This window comes from Micropterus dolomieu, linkage group LG19 (genome assembly GCF_021292245.1).
Source record: "Micropterus dolomieu isolate WLL.071019.BEF.003 ecotype Adirondacks linkage group LG19, ASM2129224v1, whole genome shotgun sequence".
NCBI classification, from domain to species: domain Eukaryota; kingdom Metazoa; phylum Chordata; class Actinopteri; order Centrarchiformes; family Centrarchidae; genus Micropterus; species Micropterus dolomieu.
Window position 1 is genome coordinate 12,930,022 of NC_060168.1, and position 18,100 is coordinate 12,948,121.

The window sequence follows — 18,100 nt, forward strand, 5'->3', positions numbered from 1 at the left end:
TAAAAATAAATAAATAAATAAATGGGGGGTTGGGACAGCTGTGGGCACCAGATAGACATTGTGGATACTATATTTAGACAACATGGCTTGGCCACTGATATATTACTTTCTTTTAAGAAAACTTCCAGCAACCTTTTGATTTGAATAAAAGCAGGTTTTTAAACAAATGTTTTCACATTTATGTGTTTAATGTTACCAGTTATACAGATACATACATTCAAAATTAGTTATGAACAGAAATACCAATTGAGACTTTATTGTTTTTTGTACAAAGGCAAATTATCCCATTTGTAAGAACTTTTATTTTATCTGAATATATTAAAGTATTTACAGTGTCAAGCAAGAGTACGTGTCAACCAGGAAAACACCTCCCGTGCGATACAAATTTATACCTTTGTTTGTTCCTGACAGTCTTAGGAAAACGGAAAACCATTCTAAAATAGACGAACAGAGGAACAGATAAACAGACAGGGCGGAGGTGGAGCTGGTGCTTGATGCTAAAATTAACTGATCACCGGAGGTGGTAGAACACATAAACAATGCGATGGAACAGGCCCTGGTGGACAACCTGAAATATACACTTTAATGGTTTAAAGCTAAAAGGGTTTAAAAGCAGCAAAAACAAACAACAAAAAAAAAACAGACATGAGATGGACAGTTCATTAAAAAAGTTCATTATGTATTTTGACAGGTCCCACCAGTTTTCCTGCTGCTGTCACTCGGTCCTTTATCAGCATGCCCTCACACAGCTCAGTGTGAGTTTCCTACATCCTGTACATGCTGTCAACATTTCACTTTAGCTGTATGACACCAAAAAAGGTATATTCTCTGTCCATAGAGATGAGGGCTTGGGGCCTGCATGGTATCACCAATTCTAGCTCATCGCCCTGGTGCAGCTGCACTATTCCTGTGACAAGAGGATAAGAAGGCATCAGAGGAGATGAGAAAAATTTAAGGAAAAACTGAAATAAAGTAATAAGACCACCATGAGCAACTTCAGTTCTACTTGGCATAGACAATTCTCTGGAGCTGTACTGGAAGGTATGAACATCTTCCTTACAAAAGATATTCCCTTGTTTAGTGTTTGAGAAAATGGTGGAGAGGCTGCTAAAGTTAAAGGAATAGTTTTGCCCAGAGTTGGTTAAGAAGATCGATACCACTGTTGCAAGCAGCGGGTTAGCTTAGCTTAGCACGAAGAGTGTAAACAGAGGGAGGCAGCTAGTCTGGCGCTGTCTAAAGGTAAAAAACTCTACAAAACCTACCAACACCTATAAAACTCACAAAATGAACACATAATATTTATTTTGTTATGGGGGTTATGTGTCTGACTATTTCTTGGTCAGAAGCATTCTGGCAACTTCAGGGTGATGATGAGATCAAAGTCCCTTTTCCACTGGATAGTACTAGCTCACCTGGTACCTCATGCCTGGTAGGTTTTTAGGTATCACCTCCATTGAGGTTCCAAGCAAGCTGAGATGATAAACTAATCAAAAGGTGACGTGAAAACACTGCAGACTACTGATTGGTCAGAGAGAATCGTCACTATTCACTACATCATCATTGCGCGGGGTGTCCTGAACAAACTCGCCATAAATAAATAGTTTATACTCTCTGTACTTAACTTTATTATTATTAAAGTGTGTGGCGTTGAAGATTACATGCCATTCGTGATGACGAACGGCAGGGCACCAAAAGCATAGTAGAGTAGAGGCGAGTAGAGGCAAGTTGAGCAAGTACCAGCCATGGGTAAGTCCCTACTCCAGTCCAAGAAATAGTACTGCAAGGCACATAGGACTAATCCCACGTTTAAGCAAAGTGTCGTTTTTACACATATTAAGCAAACAAGGTATATAAGTGTAGGTAGGGAAATTAATACTTTAAACAGAGCCAGGCTAACACGTCTTTGTGCTAAGCTAAGCTAATCATCTGCTGGCTGTAGCTTTACTGTGAAGACATAAGAGTGGTATCAATCTTCCCATCTAACTGCAAGGAAGCGAATAAGACTTTCTCAAAATGTTGAACTATTTCTTTAAAGGTTCAGTGTGTAATATTTAGGAGGATCTGTTGACAGAAATTCAATATAATATACATAACTATGTTTTCAGTGGTGTATAAAGACCTTACATAATGAATCGTTATGTTTTTATTACCTTAGAATGAGCCATTTCTATCTACACAGTGGGTCCCCTTATATGGACGTCGGCATGTTGCGCCGCCATGTTTACTACAGTAGCCCAAATGGACAAATGGCTCTTCAGAAGGCGTTTCGTTACTACGTGGAATACGTACACAGAAGAAGAAAAACAAGTAACATTAGAAGTAATAGTAGTCGACTTGTTTATTAGAAGTAAGAAAATAAGAGAGAGGACCACACTATTATTTAGCACAAGAGCTGAGAGAGCTTGTTGGCCACCGTAGCTTCTTCTGCATGCTTGGAAAGGGAGTGGTGAGCAGTGCATTCATGTGGTGTCAGAATAATCAGAATCCTCCTTAAATCTTTATTGCAAAAAGAGAAATAAGGTGTACATGGGACATAATGAAGTATACAGAACTTTGATTCATGCAAAATCACGTATTGCATGAACATAATTTGTTATAACGGCTAGTTTGCCATACAGTGAACTAGATGTCTGCATGTTGTTTAAACGCTCCGATAATGCTAATCCAACACATCTTTGTAGTAGTGTCCATACTGATTCCACATTCCGACTTAAGAGCACATGAACACACACTGAAGTCGCAAGTCGACTTCACAACTCGATAAATTTAACCATCCGAGGAGCACGTGAATGCACTGTGAGCCGCTGGTTGCAATTTGCAACCCTCACCACTAGATGCCACTAAAACTTACACACTGAACCTTCAAGCGGCCGACAGTGGTGCCTCACTGACCTGCAGTGTAGCATGTGTTGGCAGGATATGAATCAGGCATCCCATGCAGGCAACGCAAGAGCTCAGTCGGTGTCGTGTGTGCTTCAGCGGAGCCCCAACTTCGAATAGTATGACCCATGACTAGGCTCGGGCCTTCGAACAAAACCTGTGAATTAAGCAGAGCATTAGCGGAATAGTTGGAACAAATCAGATGTAATATCAACTTAGTTATGCTTGAGTTACAGTGACACAATACTTGTCCAAACACCAAGTAATAACCATCTTCTTGGACAACAATTCTGTTTTCCTTTTGTGAAATTGCAGTTCCTTGCTGTGCAGAAACAGTCCAAGGGATCACTGTTATATTTCCTGTGGGAGAAGGCAAGATACACTTATTCATAATAATGGCATACGGTGCGATGCTGAAGCCAAAGATTTGAATTTAGTTTTACCTCTTGTGTCTGGCTGTTTGTTAGTGTTAGCTGTTAACTGTAGGAATGATGCTGAAGCTGGCAAGAGGGGAAAATAAACGTAATACTTTAATTTTATTAACTTAGCATACACAGTTTATGTTCTCACTACCAGATTAGACCGTAACAAATGGACACATTTTCAGTTCTCAGTTCCAGCCCACCTCTGCAGCGGCCCTGTTCCCGTTTTACTCTCCTAGAAGATATCTTCAGAGAACTCTGAGCTTTTTGCAAAGTTCTTGGCTCTATGTCCTAAGAGAAAACAAAGCATTAGGAGAAGATTTATTATTGTAGCGCTATCCGAATACTCACTAATGGCATAAATCTCAGTAGTACATTGTCCAAGATGACTCCATCCAGCATAATCAGTGACATACCTCCCTTGTTTTAGACATCTTGGCCATTTTCCCAGTGACTCCCTCAGAACGCGGCTGATTTAATTGTAGAATTATGTCCCCTTGGAGTTTGCGAAAATCATTTTCTAAAACACTGGCTCTGTGCACCAGGAAAAGACTAAGACAAAACATGAATGCAGTTACTGATAATAAAGCATTGTAAAGCATTGTGAGACAGACTTGATGTCCTCAAGTTACTCAAATGGGTGACGTCACACATCAGCTAACCCCGGAAACCTAAATGTTCAGTTTCAACATTAGTTTCTAAATGAGGAACTATGCTCTCTGCCTCTTAAGATGGAACTCATTTAGATAGCAGCCAAATTTGCAGTGCGTTGTGAAACTTGTAGTCAAAGTCAAAGCCACATTTTAATAAAGACAAAGGCCCCACTCAAAGAACATCATTTGTTCTTGTCAGTACTCGTGCCAGCAGAGTCCGATATGAAAGAGAAGTTTTAACCTTTTAAATCAATAACAAGCGCTGCGCAGACAAAAGACAAATGTGTTTAGACAGAAAATGAAACATTTTAATCCATCAATCAACTCCATTTACAAAAGTATATCCCATTTTATATACAATATGTACAGAGACGTATAAACAACTATCATTTTTCCACATGGATTCATTCATACGGTAACTAAACAATAGCACTGTACCAAAACATATCACTGATATTCTGCAGGGATGCTGTAGTGCAAATGTGCGCAAAATATATAGTGCTGTTGCTCTGTGAATACCTTATAACTCCAGTTTTAATGATTTTTTTTGTCAGCTTTGCATAGATACCTTTATCCTTGCTTTAACATTTATATGATCTTTTAGTCATTTTTATAATCCCAGGAGCATATGGAGCTTTAAAGCCCTTGTTAAACCACACTTATAACTGTTAATATAATTAAATTAATTAAAAAGGCCAAGTATACAAACTGCAAATACAACATTTTAAATAGCTGGTGTTTTTGGAGATACAAGATTATCATTCAACAGCACTTAAACATATGTAAATATTAAGTATGTGTCAGCACAGTGTCCTTCCTTGTTATAAAGAGAGCTGTCTGTGTTGACACAAAATGGTGACTATAAATAGAAACTTTTGTTTGATGAGGACATTTGGCTCACCAGGGCTGATCTCTTTGTACAGAATCAACGTGAGGGGAAGCAGAGCAGTCTTTATTTGTCCTTTTTAATACACAGCTGTGAAAGTGACCAAAAGTCACCCAGGAGCTCCCTCAACATTAACAAGTTTCCTCTAAACAGGGGAGAGACTTGGGCTAGAGGTTGCTTGCTACTGATTGTGAGCAACCTTGCATTTCTGTCGAGGGCTGGTGTGTTGTGTAGTTATCAGTTCTGTCCAGCAGATGGAGCCTCTCCAAGTCTGACACTTCCCAGGAAGGTGGTGTGGTTGGTCATACTGAGGAGTATGTCTTCATACACTATGCGTATGGAGATCCTCTGGCCGGCGCGAAGCAGGCTCACCCCAGCCGTGTAGCAGGTGTTGAACTTGCGCTGGCCCGTCTCGATGCTGCATGTGCAGCGGAGGAGCGGGTTGGAGTCCACCATCACCTCATAGCTGGCAATGTCGGTGAAGTTGAGGTAGTACACCTAGTGGAGAGGGGAGACATAAAATTCACAGAAGACTGAGAGGGGTATTCAAAACAAGCCCGCATGATATTTAAGAGCTTATTTAAAGATGAAACAGCTGGAATATCAGAGTAGCCAACAAGGCTTTGAGTTATAGACGTAGCCACAGGGAGCGGGGAAAAGAAATACGTCTAATAATATAACTCAAACATTTATGGATAAGCAAAGCAAGCAGGTTTTTACGCTTAACTACAGAACAACTGCCAGTTCTTTTGATTTTGAACTGTAAATTATAAGAGTTACGTCAAGGACCGTACTCACTTCTACCTGACTATATATGAAGTAGAAACCATCCAACAGCACCTCTAGCTCTCCAGAGCGAGGGTGCATTTTAAACACACGGTGATGGATGAACACCATCTTCCAGTTCCTAAGGATGCCTTCAGACAGATCTAAACATGTCACAACAAACAAACAAGAGGCAAACAGTCAACATAAACAACTATCAGCAGTGTTTAACGACAACCAGAGCTCAGCACTGACAGAAAATATAAACCTGCTAATGATGCTTACACTCCTTTTAGATCTGCTAGCATGCGAGGCTTCTGCTCTTGACCCTAGTTAACACGAGCATGATGGATAATACAGCCTATAACTGTTTACTAATCCTATATGAGCTATAGGATTACTTCAGGGTTACTTTAACTTTAGAGGAAATATTGGCAGCAACATTTAGCCCTCTAAACCATAAATCTTATGCAACTGGGTCAACTTTCCATAAGGTAAAGAAAAGAATATCTTGAAAAATGACTAAATCGGGCATGTTGAATCTCTAGTGTATACATTTTTATTTAACCAAATGTCAAATGCCAAACAATTCAGTGTTTACATCTATTCTGGAGTAAATATGTGGCTTAGCAGGGATACGTGTGGTATAACAGTTGCAGTACCATGTCTTTCACAAAGGACATTAACGGTGATTAAGCATGTTTATTGTTTTGTGTCGAACATAGTGGCGTAACTACAACTGAGAATAGACAGAAGACCCACCTTCTTTCACTCGGATGGTTGTCTCCTGCCCTTGCAGATGAACCACTTCAGGCTGAAAAACAAAGAGCTCTGGTGACTAAACTGGACACGCATTAAAACAAGAGAACAGCTGTTTCACCAGAGATTCTGTGTGGGAGAAAATTCAATTTCAAGGGGCGACACACTCTACCTGGAATTCCTTTGTTTTCGTCTTATCTGGAGCCCCTGCAACAATAAGAGAGAGACATGATAAAATTCTGGGCTTCAACACTGCTGAGGAGCTGAAGAGATGCTGATTAAAACAAAACAAACACTGACATAGTTTAAAGATAGATCACTGCTATCCCACACTATGCTTGACATCCTGCATCCGAAACTCTCACTGTGAAGGCCATGAGTTCATCGATTTTGACAGCTTGAGCCCCCTTCTAGTGTGGGAACGTGTCTACATGTGGGAAAATACTCTAATCTAAGAACAAATCTCTCAACTCGCGGGTGTTTTCCAGATCTCTGGCTTGAGTTTTGGCTATCTCAGCGTGTTATCGGGTCATGTCAATTTTAAGTTTTATACCTGCTGGACCTTGGGTGCCCGGAGGTCCCTGCGGCCCGGGGGGTCCAGGGGGTCCTGCAGGCCCCACAGCGTTGCTTCCCGGAATGCCGGGGATTCCAGGGATGCCCGGTGGCCCCTGTGGTCCTGGGGGACCAGGGGGACCAGGGGGGCCCGGCACAGACCTTTTTTTCCCTGTGAAGAGAGAAAGCAAAATGGTTGGCAAACCAAAAAACTGAGCAGGTTAATCTTTTGATGTCAATCTTATTTATATTGTCTAAAATCACAGATTTGCTTGCAAGGGCTTTACAGTCTGTACTGCATCTGTACAGACTGTAAATTCTGATATGAAGAAAGAGAGGAGGCAGGAGTAATGTCCCCGACCAACAGAATCAATTGTGAAAGTTTGTCACTTTAAGCCAACACGGTTACAAGATTTTGGACGCGATGTGAAGGATAGCAATCTAATCAATGAACAAGATGACTTTATGCTGATTTATGTCTTACCTTTTTTCTTCTCTTTCCTTCTTTCCTTTCCAGTCGACTCTGTAAGAAACAAAAACAGTGTGATTGAGCTTGAAATTGTCTCCTGAACAATTATCATCTCCAATAACGTCTCGCGTATCCAGCTCATTCCGTGTAGGTATCCTAAACGGGCTAAAATAACAGATTCAGATGTTCGGCCCTGAACGCTGGAGTGGAGGTATGTCAGTCTGTGGTATCTTCTAGTGTAGTAATTTGTAAGTGTGGTTTCACCTCCTCTGTATGAACAAGTGCCTTAAGCATTCACAGGCAGTGGAACTGGAGAAGATCATTAGAGAGATACTTTATCCTGCCAAAATCCTTTTCTTTGAATTAAGCCCAGATGGAGAATGCAGATGAAAGTGTGTGTACGTGTGTGTGTGTGTGGCTCCCCTTTACAACCATGTGTATGTATGTGCGTGCATGGATGTTGGTGGGGCATCTATGTCAGTGCTTGAAAGACAAAATGCACTTAGTGTGCATCTGCGCGCGTGTGTGTGTGTGCGCGTGCGCTCTGTGTGCAGCTGAAGAATCCTTTTCAAAAAGCCGTCTCGCTGCTTTTGTGTTTACCATGTCATTACAACTACAAAGGCCATTTAACCTTAAAACCTCACAGTTTGAGTCCCCGTCAAACATATGGCCAGTGTTTCTCCTCTGGCTAAATGACTGGATGCATCTGCATAGATTTCTCTTAACGAGCAGCCCTATCTGGAATCTGGTGCCCGTTAGGAGTGCCCAGAACGCACACACGTGCAAACACAGGACACACACACACACAAACACACACATCTAAGGCTGAGATTACAAAAGCCTTTGTCTGTGAGAGGAGAGCAGAGGAGAGACCTGGGAATGATTAGTGTTTAGAGGCTCGGGACTTTACTGATTTATGTAGAAAGTCTCAAAGGTGAGTTTTTTCTTCTAATTTAAACACAATCACTAAACTTCCCCCCAAGTATTCAGTGTCACGCCACAGACATTGGAATGCCTTGTGATCATGCTGCACTTGTTGCTCTCAGACATGAAAGGCTTTGCTTTTTTATTTGCATAGCTCACATTCTAAACAAAAACTACAAAAGCAAATTCAGACATATCTGCCATGTGGTTTTGTGTGGAGCTATCGATTACGATAAATCAATCCGCTGGAATTAATAAAAGTTCAAATTCTCACATGATAACCTCTTTCAGAAATGGCCACCTACTTCCTTAAAATGAGGGCATTCTTTTTTTGTTTTATATTCTGACGGTTCAGACCTGGCCGATAACACGGTTGGATTTCAAAGTCTAGAGCTGCTTAGTTGACGGATACAAAAGATATTTTGGGTACGTGATATTATTTCGAGACAGGGGAAATCAACGCGGGCTTCGCTGTCTGTTTCATATTGGTGAAACCCTCCCAAACTCCTTGTTGTCCTTGTTTGCTATCCAAGTAATAATCAATCCCATTCCGTTTAATCTTTTGCTCTATAAACTCTGCAACATTATGTGGTGGAGCTGCTTTGTTAAGTAAGCAGAAAGCAGTAAAAAATCAATTCCACAAAAAGTGAGAAACCATTAACAAACTGTTTTGAAAATTTAAGAGCCTTAAGCCCACCAAAAGCCTGTTATTTACACTGTACAGAATCCCCTCCAAGCAAACAAGAGTTACACAAACCATTGCTGAACAGTCAACCAGGCTGTTGCCAAGTACATATCCAGAAGATAGACTGATGCAGGTGCACCACAGAGCAATGGTTTGTTGAGATATTTTGTTATGAAATGTACTGGATTTGGCACAACTTCTGTGTCGAGGTGCAAGGACAAAAGACAAAAGCAGTCGTGTGTGTGATGATAAATCCAAAACAACATGCCTGTTTCTGGCTGCCTGCCGGGACTCCTTTTCGCTCGCTGAGTTATGCCCCTGTTATCCTCTGTGGCGTGGAACTCGCTATTTCTGTGCAGTAACTTCTGGTGGAAAACAAAAGAACATATTAATGAGCATGGAGGATTTATATAGAAGAAAATTCATAGAGGGCCACTACTTTACACACTTTCCTGGTATGAACACCAGCCAGGACCACCTTGTGTTAATTCCGTGAAGCAGACAAAAGGAATGACTGATAAAGCTTTAGAGAGCGAAACCCATGTTACAAGTGGCCTTTCTATTCTTGGGGTATAATGTTTGCACAGAGACAACTTGGGGCATTTGAAAAGATGTGAGAAACTGTCAGCCAGCTCATTCACTTGTGGCCAAGTCATTGTCTGTCCCAACGGGGCGGTAACCTATCCTGTAACCCAAGTCACTTTTGTCTGTGTTTCTGCCGTTTGAGACAGTCACCTGGACACGACTGCTCTAAGATTCACCTTTTTATACAAAAGGAGGACATGAATTGTGGTTAATCTGAGAGCAATACCCATTCATATGGCACCTGGTCCCAGCCCTATTCAGAGGTAGCATGAATAAGCTAAAAAAAATTGGAGTCAAAGAGAAGGATCTGATGTAGCTGGTCTGAGCTCATCCCTTAAAACAGGAAAAGCTATGCTACAGTGGTGGGGTGTTCCCCTGGGCGAGTGAGTGGTGGGGCAAACCGCATGCCTGTGCTCTTATGTGACTGGTTCTGGTCAGCCTACATTCACATGAACTCTGTAGAACGCGCTGACCTGACTGTAACACACTCAAGACGTGACCGGCACTGACAACAGAAAATAAACGTTTCGTGCTAGGGATACAGAGTTTAAGAACACCGATTGTTCAAAGTCGCCGTCGGTTAGAACAGCCAGTTTGTGATCACACATTTGGAGGATTCCCAGAATCCAAAAGACAAAGAAACTCGGCACTGGAAACTCAACAAGACCACCCAATGGCTTATTTTTCGCCGAGCCTCGCAATATACGAGAACATTTTCGGTCACACTTTGGAGTGTCAGCATAAATAATGGTAAGAGTGCAAGATAAAGGCTCTCCCTGACTGAGGACAGACCAGACAACTTGTATTTGTGCTGGACATCTGCTTGGAGTTTGGATAACTGACATCTCCAAACCAGTGACACGTGCAGCACCTTAGCATGGATCAAAAGATAATAAATAATGATGTATCATTAATTCTTACTGCTGGGAAGGAATCAGACAAGATTACTGACAGACACTTTGACCTCTCTTTTTCCCATGGGTATATGATAAGATGACATATTCCGTGTTTCCATCTGTGACACTCAAGTAAACACAGTTGTTAAACCCCGACGCCGAGAAATCTCCTTCTCCTGAAAGCAGCGTGAACTCCCAGTGCCTCTTTGTGTGGTTTTCAAGCAGAGCCACTGAAAGACCATAAGAAGACAGACAAGAAAAGTTATGTTTCCAGTTTTTTTCTATACCTTGTCTCAGATGTGGAACCCCCCCCCCCCTCCCCCGTGATGAGGGATGAGCTGTATCATGTCAAACACCCCCCCACTGGCTGTGTTGGGCAAGCTCAAAGTAGTTAAAGTCTACATCCCTGACCAGCTGCCAGCCATGTCTGACCTTATAAGCACGGGAATTCCAGCCTGATGGAGGGAGTATGTGTTGGAATGGTTTACCGACACACAGACCTCCAGATGTTCCCGCGAGCAGCGACGTTTGCTGTTCATTTGGTGCGCAGGTGTCTCCACATCTCCTCTCCAGCTGTTGGCATGTAAGGAGCTTTTACCCTCAAAAAGGATTCTGGGTGTATGTTCAGGCATATGGCATTACACTTTCGTCTGTTCTGACAGCCAAACATGATTCAACAGCCAATTTCTGGCCCGAGATTAAGCTCCAGCAGAATGACAAAAAACAAACAAGCAATCTGCTAGGCTACTACCAAACTGGTGCGGCTGGTGTTGTAGATGAAGGCAACAAAGTGATTAATAAAAATCAAATAATAAAAAGTTACTCGATTATACGACTGAGAAATGGTTCTGTGCCCTTGTTTGCTTCATTTCACTTCATTACAACATTTACAGCCTTCATACCCTTCAAAGGCACGCAGAGTTACAGTAAATCAGGATGACAACGTGTTGGTATGTATGGCAAGTGCCAACTATTGAGTAAACCATTCTTTTTCAGCACAAGGGAAAAATGCTATTAATTAGAGGGCTTTCAAATCTTCAAAGCGTGGGGGGTGCTGTTGCGCGCAGAGGACGCGATTCCCTGTTGCTCTGTGAGGATATGACTAAAATTCAGTCACCCCAGGGATGTGTAATTTTGTGATCACAAGACGTCTTTTTACCTTATTAACACTTACTAATACAACAGCATGTATTTAAAACTATTTCTATACTTATACTACTGAAATTCCCCGACATTCAGAGCTTCAATAACTGTTTATGAAAATAAAAATGCTACAGTTTGAGTGTTTTCTGACCAATACTGTAGCTCACGTTTATCCACAAATACAGACATGCTGGTTGCAGTAACGCCTCTGAATCTTGGACAAGAAGTGAAAATGGGTCGCTAAATTGTGGTTGAGAATGTGAGGTTACAAAGTTGAGGAGTTGAAACGCGGGGCTGTTGGCTGTGGTTGCCAGATGCAGACTGGGTGCCCATCGCTGCTGTATAGGTGTTACTAACTTTAATGGCATGCATACTGCTGAGAGCTGAAGGCTCATACTACTCCTGTGATTCACACTCCTGGATAGAACAATAACAGCATGTTTTCTTCTTAAATGTCATACAAAAAGGAGTGTCCTTACCTCAGCCAGTATCAGACACTGCTCTCTGGAAGGCCATGTGTTTTAAACCATAACTTGGGTAATTTAATAACAGCGTCCACAGACTGTCATCTAAAAAAGCTGGAGCTTAACCTAAGGGAAATGTTGCCTGTCAGCAGCCAATCAGAGTTCAGATTGTTGCAACACTGCTGGCAAAGTGACTTCTAGCTGAATGCTGTGAATGCCTTGAGAATTTATTATTTTGGTAGACGTTTGTGACTCTGGGCTTAATCTTTACTGGGTGTCTACGCTATCTGTCTGTCAAGACAATTCAGTCTTAAATGGAAAAGTTTGCAGCCTCACATCTCTGATGTTTCTACCTCCTCTGCCTTGTGATTTTATGACACTTGTGTCCATACTGATTAAATCCTGATATGGAGGCTCACTCTATCTGTACATATGATACCGCTGTTTTAACTAATCGTGCACTGGTCGCAATTAAAGTAGATGAGGGTGACAGCCCACCCCGGCGCCCCAGAGCTTGTATGCTGCTAAGGACTTTGTGTCCCATCACACTGACTTTTTTAATAGCCGTTAACTAGACTCCAGATGTTTCAGCATCTGTTCTCTGTGAGACTTTGAAGGCATACATCAGAGGAGAAAATTATTTCATATAATGGTTATAAGAAAAATGTTAGGCTCAAAAATAAAACGCTATCGGACCTAGCACAATTAAATACTCCACGGGTTGGCTTTTATTACGTTTCACTCACTGAGGGCAGGTGAATGGGGGTCAGGCTAACTGTGAGTGTCACTTGTTCTTATTTAGTAATGTCCTGCATCACACTCTTCAGGCCTAAAAGCTACATACACACACCCAGGAGGGGCTTTTTACTGTTGGGAACTGCACAGATCTGCTGGACAGCTGGGATTTACTGCCTTGCTCAAGGGCATACCAACTGTGACTGCTGAGGGGAAGGCTGTTTGTTCACTTCCCAGGCCCAGATCATAAATGACCAGATCATCTGCTCTCATTAAAAAGCATATAGGTGAATCTGAAAAAAGTGTGAGATGTTAAGTAGTATGTAATTTTTGTAAGTGCATGCCAAAAGTGAGTTCTTTTCTCCAACAAAGATGTTTCTACTCCTCCTTATGCTTTTATTGGAAATTTTTCATTTTAAAGTCAGTATAATTGTTAGGGGAAATCTCTGATGATCTATAAACCTTTCATGCCAGTTTAGACTGCAAAAAACAAATTGTTTCTATATCTGTACATTCATCTGAGGAAGCAGATAAAATAACACTTTTATAGAACATCCTGACATATATAGATAGGCTCAAATTTGGTTATTGGTCTTACATGTTCAGTTTTATAGCCTTATTTTCGGTCTTTGCCTTACATCACCCCACAACCCAAGTACGAAGTGGTCCCACCTCTGTTCACACAGAGATTGTGAGAACTGATCAAAGACTTGTAGTAATTCAGCTTATATAGCCCTGATCCTTATCTGGGAGTAACAGCCACAGTCACTTTCTTCAGATCAGGTGTGTTCTGTCAATTTGCAGTACACTTGAGGGTTTTTGTTGCTCAGTGAAAGACAAGTGGTGGCTGAAGTAGGACACGACAATGATGGGATAAAAAAAAAATTGCATTCAAACTGGATGCAATATTAGATTAAAGCAAAATTTGCTGCCAGAATAAACACCGGATGAGGTTCTCTCTTCATAATCAAACTTAAGCATTAAAACACTTACAACTTGCCGCTATGGAGCGAATTACGCCAAAAAAAGAAATGTCTGGATTTCCATTGGGTGCACTGTTTACCAAAGTGGATTTTTGTCCGATGCTCACCAGCTCAGTTGAAAACCATCTGACACACACTAAATTTAGTGTGCAAGAGAGAAAAGCCACATCGCTGATCTTTTCCAAAATAAATCTCAACCACAACACGGACTAAGTCCATCTGAACAGAGATTACATCTCAATACACTGGTGCTATGATGACAAAGCCTATACACTTTGTGTCCGTTCTGTCAGATGTATGTCTATGTGGTATGTATGTTTGTTCCTGGACCCGATTACTTTTCCCTTCCTTTGTTTTCTAGGAACACTTCATGTTCTGCCGCACTTGTCTGTATACCTGCACATCCCATCGCATTTCACTGATGCTGCAGAAGAGCCTTTGATGAAGACTTGTGTGAAAATTCCAATAAACACTTTTTTTCTCTACAAAAAGAGACCCTTCAAAGGAAATGCCTGAAAAGCTAACAAGTGCGGCCGCTGCGTCCAAATGCCACATGCTCCTGTTTCTCCAACTATGTAAACTGTGGGATCTGTAATCAGAGTTGTTTAATGCAGACATCTGGCAAGGACAGCATCACAGCGCTGTTAAATATTTACAGCTGGGCCACAGTCTTTCACCTCATGAAGCGTCACCATCTGGGTTGAATACCAGGCCCATCTAGCTCGGCTTTAACCAGGGAACCCAAACTAAAATAAGCTTAGCAAAGGAAACACTGAGGGCTAAATGAATAGGCTGAGCTTCCCACTAGTGAAAGGAAAATGTTATATGGCAAACACAAACACCAGAAATAATCTTTCCTACAGAGGAATAAATGGCTACATCCTAAATAACTTGAATTAGTCCGGCCAATGCCCCATACAGAGGATCATTTTCTCTGCAAAAAGGTTTCACAACTGGTGACATATGAGCTAATTGACAAAGCAATGCAAAGTTGAGACCTACACTTGGTCCCTTTGTACTTATGAAATTAGTGTGTGTGTGTGTGTGTGTGTGGTAGCGGTGGAGGGGGCGGCTGTTGCCAAAGCCACAGACAACACAATGAACATTCAATCAGGCTGCTGCCAGAAAAGAAAACACATGTGAGACGCGGCTGGCTTGGCTCCAAGTACCAACTGCCCCATCTCAGTCCCGATGAATTTACATCAGCCCTTGGGCTTTGCACCTGCTGGTGATCTAGTTAATTTTCCGTCCACCTGCTCCAGCATACTGACTGACCAGTCTCTGGGAATCCAGCTGGGCAGGCTGCCTACGTTTTGAGCATCAACCTTTGTCTGTTTGGGGGGGGGGGGAAACAAGACAGATTGGGTTAAATGTGGTTTGGTGAAGAATAAATAAAAAGCCATACCGCACCATACCTCTCTAACTTCCTTGATCTGCTTGTGTTTACCTGAACAGGAGACTTTGGCCAGATGACAGACTTCACAAGCTTAATACCTTTTGTGCATCTTTGTCCAAGACGCTGAATCACGCACACGGGAGCGCTGATTCAAAACATATTTGTCTGGAAACTGAGCTGGCAAAACTTCGTGACAGGCTACTGTAGAATAAGTTGCCCAGAAACATGCCTTAACAGAGCACAGACACAAAACCTGACACCGCTGATACGGGAACAAGAGGACTGAACGGAGGTGAATGAACACGAACAGCCTCCGTGTGAGGAATGAAAACAATGTCGCCTTGAATGAGCTGCTGCGGCTGTTCATGTAAGCTTATTCAGAGTTTTTGTCTATTTTTAAAAATACATATGTTTTTACCTCATGACCCTCTCCTCCGCGGGTGCTGCCGGAGTCCAGTCGCGTGTGGCCGGGCGAGAGCACCTCCGCCGGGTCAGCCAGGTCACTCCCAGCAAGTGTCAACATGGTGTCGCGCTTCTGGTGGATTATTTCCCTTTTGACTTCGGACCGCAGATCCAAATAGCAGACGAGGGTGACAGCGTGCAGGCACAGCGACAGCAGGAATAATCCCAGGAAGACAACGCTGCCGCTCCGACTCCTGCACTTCTTGTTGCACGTGCAGGGAGCTGCTCTGGGCATCACTTTGTCCGGGAAATCCTCCGCGGATGAACCATCGCATGCCATTATCGGACAAGAGCGCGAGCCAGATGCTCTTTTATCTCGGCATAATCAGCTCGTTTGTCTCGCGCGAGCCGCGGCTATTCATTTACGTGGAGACTCATAGGTGCAGCAGCGGCAGGTCGGTCCGAACTTCTTCGAGTAGCTGTAGTAACAATGGAGACCCGCCCACCTCTTCTGTGATTGGTCAATGACAATTACGAAGGGGAGGGGGGGCTGGATGCGCCAGGTGCAGCAGATGAGCGACACCTAACGGACAAACCGGGTAGCTGCAGTGCCTGTGTGTTAACGATAATGAGGTGATGTGAGAATATTCCACTCTTTCTGTCTGTTTGTTGTTCACAGTGTGGTGTGATTATTACTCAGCACTTTGAGGAAGGAAAACACATTTCGTGACCTTTCTCACTGATTTATTTTCTGGTTTGTGAATGTGTGGGGCGGGGACGGGTTGGTCACTGATGTAATGTATATTGTTTATGCATGTGTTTTATGTGTTTCAGGCTTTGGACATGCTATTTTTCATTGGTGTACTTTGTTTGGCACTTTGTTTTGTTATGTGGGTGGCACATGGGTGGTGGTGCATGGAGTGGTGGTCCTGTGTGAAGATTTAACTCAAACCCCCTGGTAAATATTGCCCGGTGTTGTTATTGAAAAAGAACAAGCGGTTGATGATTTCATCCCATCATCAAAGCGTGGAAAAGTATTGCAAATGATATTCTTAAACAGACTACACATTACACAATTATATTTAATTACATCTGGACCCTGTCAGGCTGAACGGTATGATAGCAGGCCTGGGTCAATGATTTAATGTCAAAGTGAGGTCAGCACCGCTCTGTGTACAACACCATCAGATACTCTAAACACGTGTCACTCAGCTGGACTTGGCGAATACTTTGACATTTCTGTTACGAAAAAGCCAGCTGAGGTCAATGCTTAAACAAGATTGAATGTGGCACTGCCGTTTCTACATGTTCAACATCCAAGGCAGACCTTAGTTTTGTTCTTTTCAGATGTAGACACTTTGATCTCCAAAGCAAGGGAACCAGAGGTAGCCTGTGGATCAGTCCGTCCTTGAGCCTTGAGATGATGAAACCACTGCACTGAGCGGGGCTGAAAACTTGGGGGCTTGATGGATCACCAGCTTAGATTAGTTTTCAGGCAAGTGCCACAAAACATCTGTCTTTATTTCTTTGGGACAAAATATGACATTTGAGCGCACTTGACCTACAGGGATGTACACTTTTTCATAATATGAGCTCACCCTGACAGACACTGAGTAATCGCTGGTTTTCACTTGGTATTGTGTAAGGAAATAATGGAGAAGAATGATTTTTGGAGATCAGAATATGGGTATTGCATCACTGGGAAATGTTTTCAGTTGATGACTATAAGAAGGTGAGAACTCAGGGGATTGATTCTGCCCTTTCTGGCTCTGTATCACAGTCTGTTTCTCCTCAGCACAATCTGTTATGTTCCTCCAATCATCTGCAGAAAAAAAGTGATTCTAGTCAGCTGCCACTGAAGGGCAGCATTGCCAAGCCATAAATCAATAAAACTGCATGCCACTGTCCTCATGAACTTGAAATTAAATCATAAAACAGCTTCAAATTGGGTGAATGATGACTTTTAAATAACATTATTTTTATATTCTGTACGTAGCTTATATCTTTATATAGCTTCTCTGTGGACTACTGATCACATATTAAGCATCCGCCTTCTTTCTTTTCCCGGAAGTCATTCCTCCATTGTTCGAATATAAGATAGTGAAATCGAAGAGGGAAAAGCATTCAAAGTAACCCTCACAGGGCCTGTGACTGAGGGCTCAGCCTAAGTATGTTTGCCACGCTTTTCATCCAAGCAGCAGGCACAATGACTTTGAGAAGCAGATAATTCAGGACCGGAATAGTTAGCACATGCATCTCCTGTGATTCCAGCCCATTTCAAAAAATGATTTTAGGTTATTATATTTATGAGGAGTTGCTTCAGGAGGCAAAGGTCAAACTCAACGCAATGCTACTGTCGCCTCTGTATCTGCTGCCTTGTTTCAGATAACACAACTTTTAAAGCCTGTGACAATTAAAACCAATTTTGTCTGATTGTTTTTTGTCATCAAAAAAAGGGGGAATAATTCTTATAAACCCCCCCCCCCCCCCCCCCCCCCCCC

The 18,100-nt window shown here is 42.3% G+C and overlaps 1 protein-coding gene and 1 pseudogene across 4 annotated transcripts; both read right to left on the reverse strand.

Annotated features, from left to right (window-relative positions):
• Nucleotides 1-240: 240 nt before the first annotated feature.
• Nucleotides 241-3,956, reverse strand: LOC123957836 (annotated as a pseudogene).
• Nucleotides 3,957-4,241: 285 nt separating this feature from the next.
• Nucleotides 4,242-16,085, reverse strand: eda (ectodysplasin A). 4 transcript variants are annotated; one of them, XM_046031582.1, is made up of 8 exons: nucleotides 15,616-16,085; nucleotides 9,264-9,357; nucleotides 7,402-7,440; nucleotides 6,919-7,089; nucleotides 6,538-6,572; nucleotides 6,369-6,420; nucleotides 5,640-5,770; nucleotides 4,242-5,339 (listed from the first exon to the last, which is right to left on the reverse strand). In XM_046031582.1, the coding sequence occupies exons 1-8, from the start codon at nucleotides 15,937-15,939 to the stop codon at nucleotides 5,079-5,081; spliced, it is 1,107 nt and encodes a 368-aa protein (XP_045887538.1). In that variant the 5' UTR covers nucleotides 15,940-16,085; the 3' UTR covers nucleotides 4,242-5,078. The 4 variants fall into 4 exon arrangements, with proteins under 4 accessions (XP_045887538.1, XP_045887540.1, XP_045887539.1 ...); XM_046031584.1 differs by having other exon boundaries at nucleotides 5,682-5,770; nucleotides 9,264-9,360; XM_046031583.1 differs by having other exon boundaries at nucleotides 5,646-5,770; nucleotides 9,264-9,360.
• Nucleotides 16,086-18,100: the final 2,015 nt, after the last annotated feature.

Bases quoted from the DNA above. Each gene is read 5' to 3' on its own strand.
- eda (XM_046031581.1), bottom strand. From the start codon at position 15,939: ATGGCATGCGATGGTTCATCCGCGGAGGATTTCCCGGACAAAGTGATG. The intron at 9,361-15,615 runs GTAAAAACATAT...GTTTTCCACCAG, and splicing joins GCGGAGGAGAGGGTCATGAG to AAGTTACTGCACAGAAATAG. The intron at 6,573-6,918 runs GTATAAAACTTA...TTATTGTTGCAG, and splicing joins GGGCACCCAAGGTCCAGCAG to GGGCTCCAGATAAGACGAAA.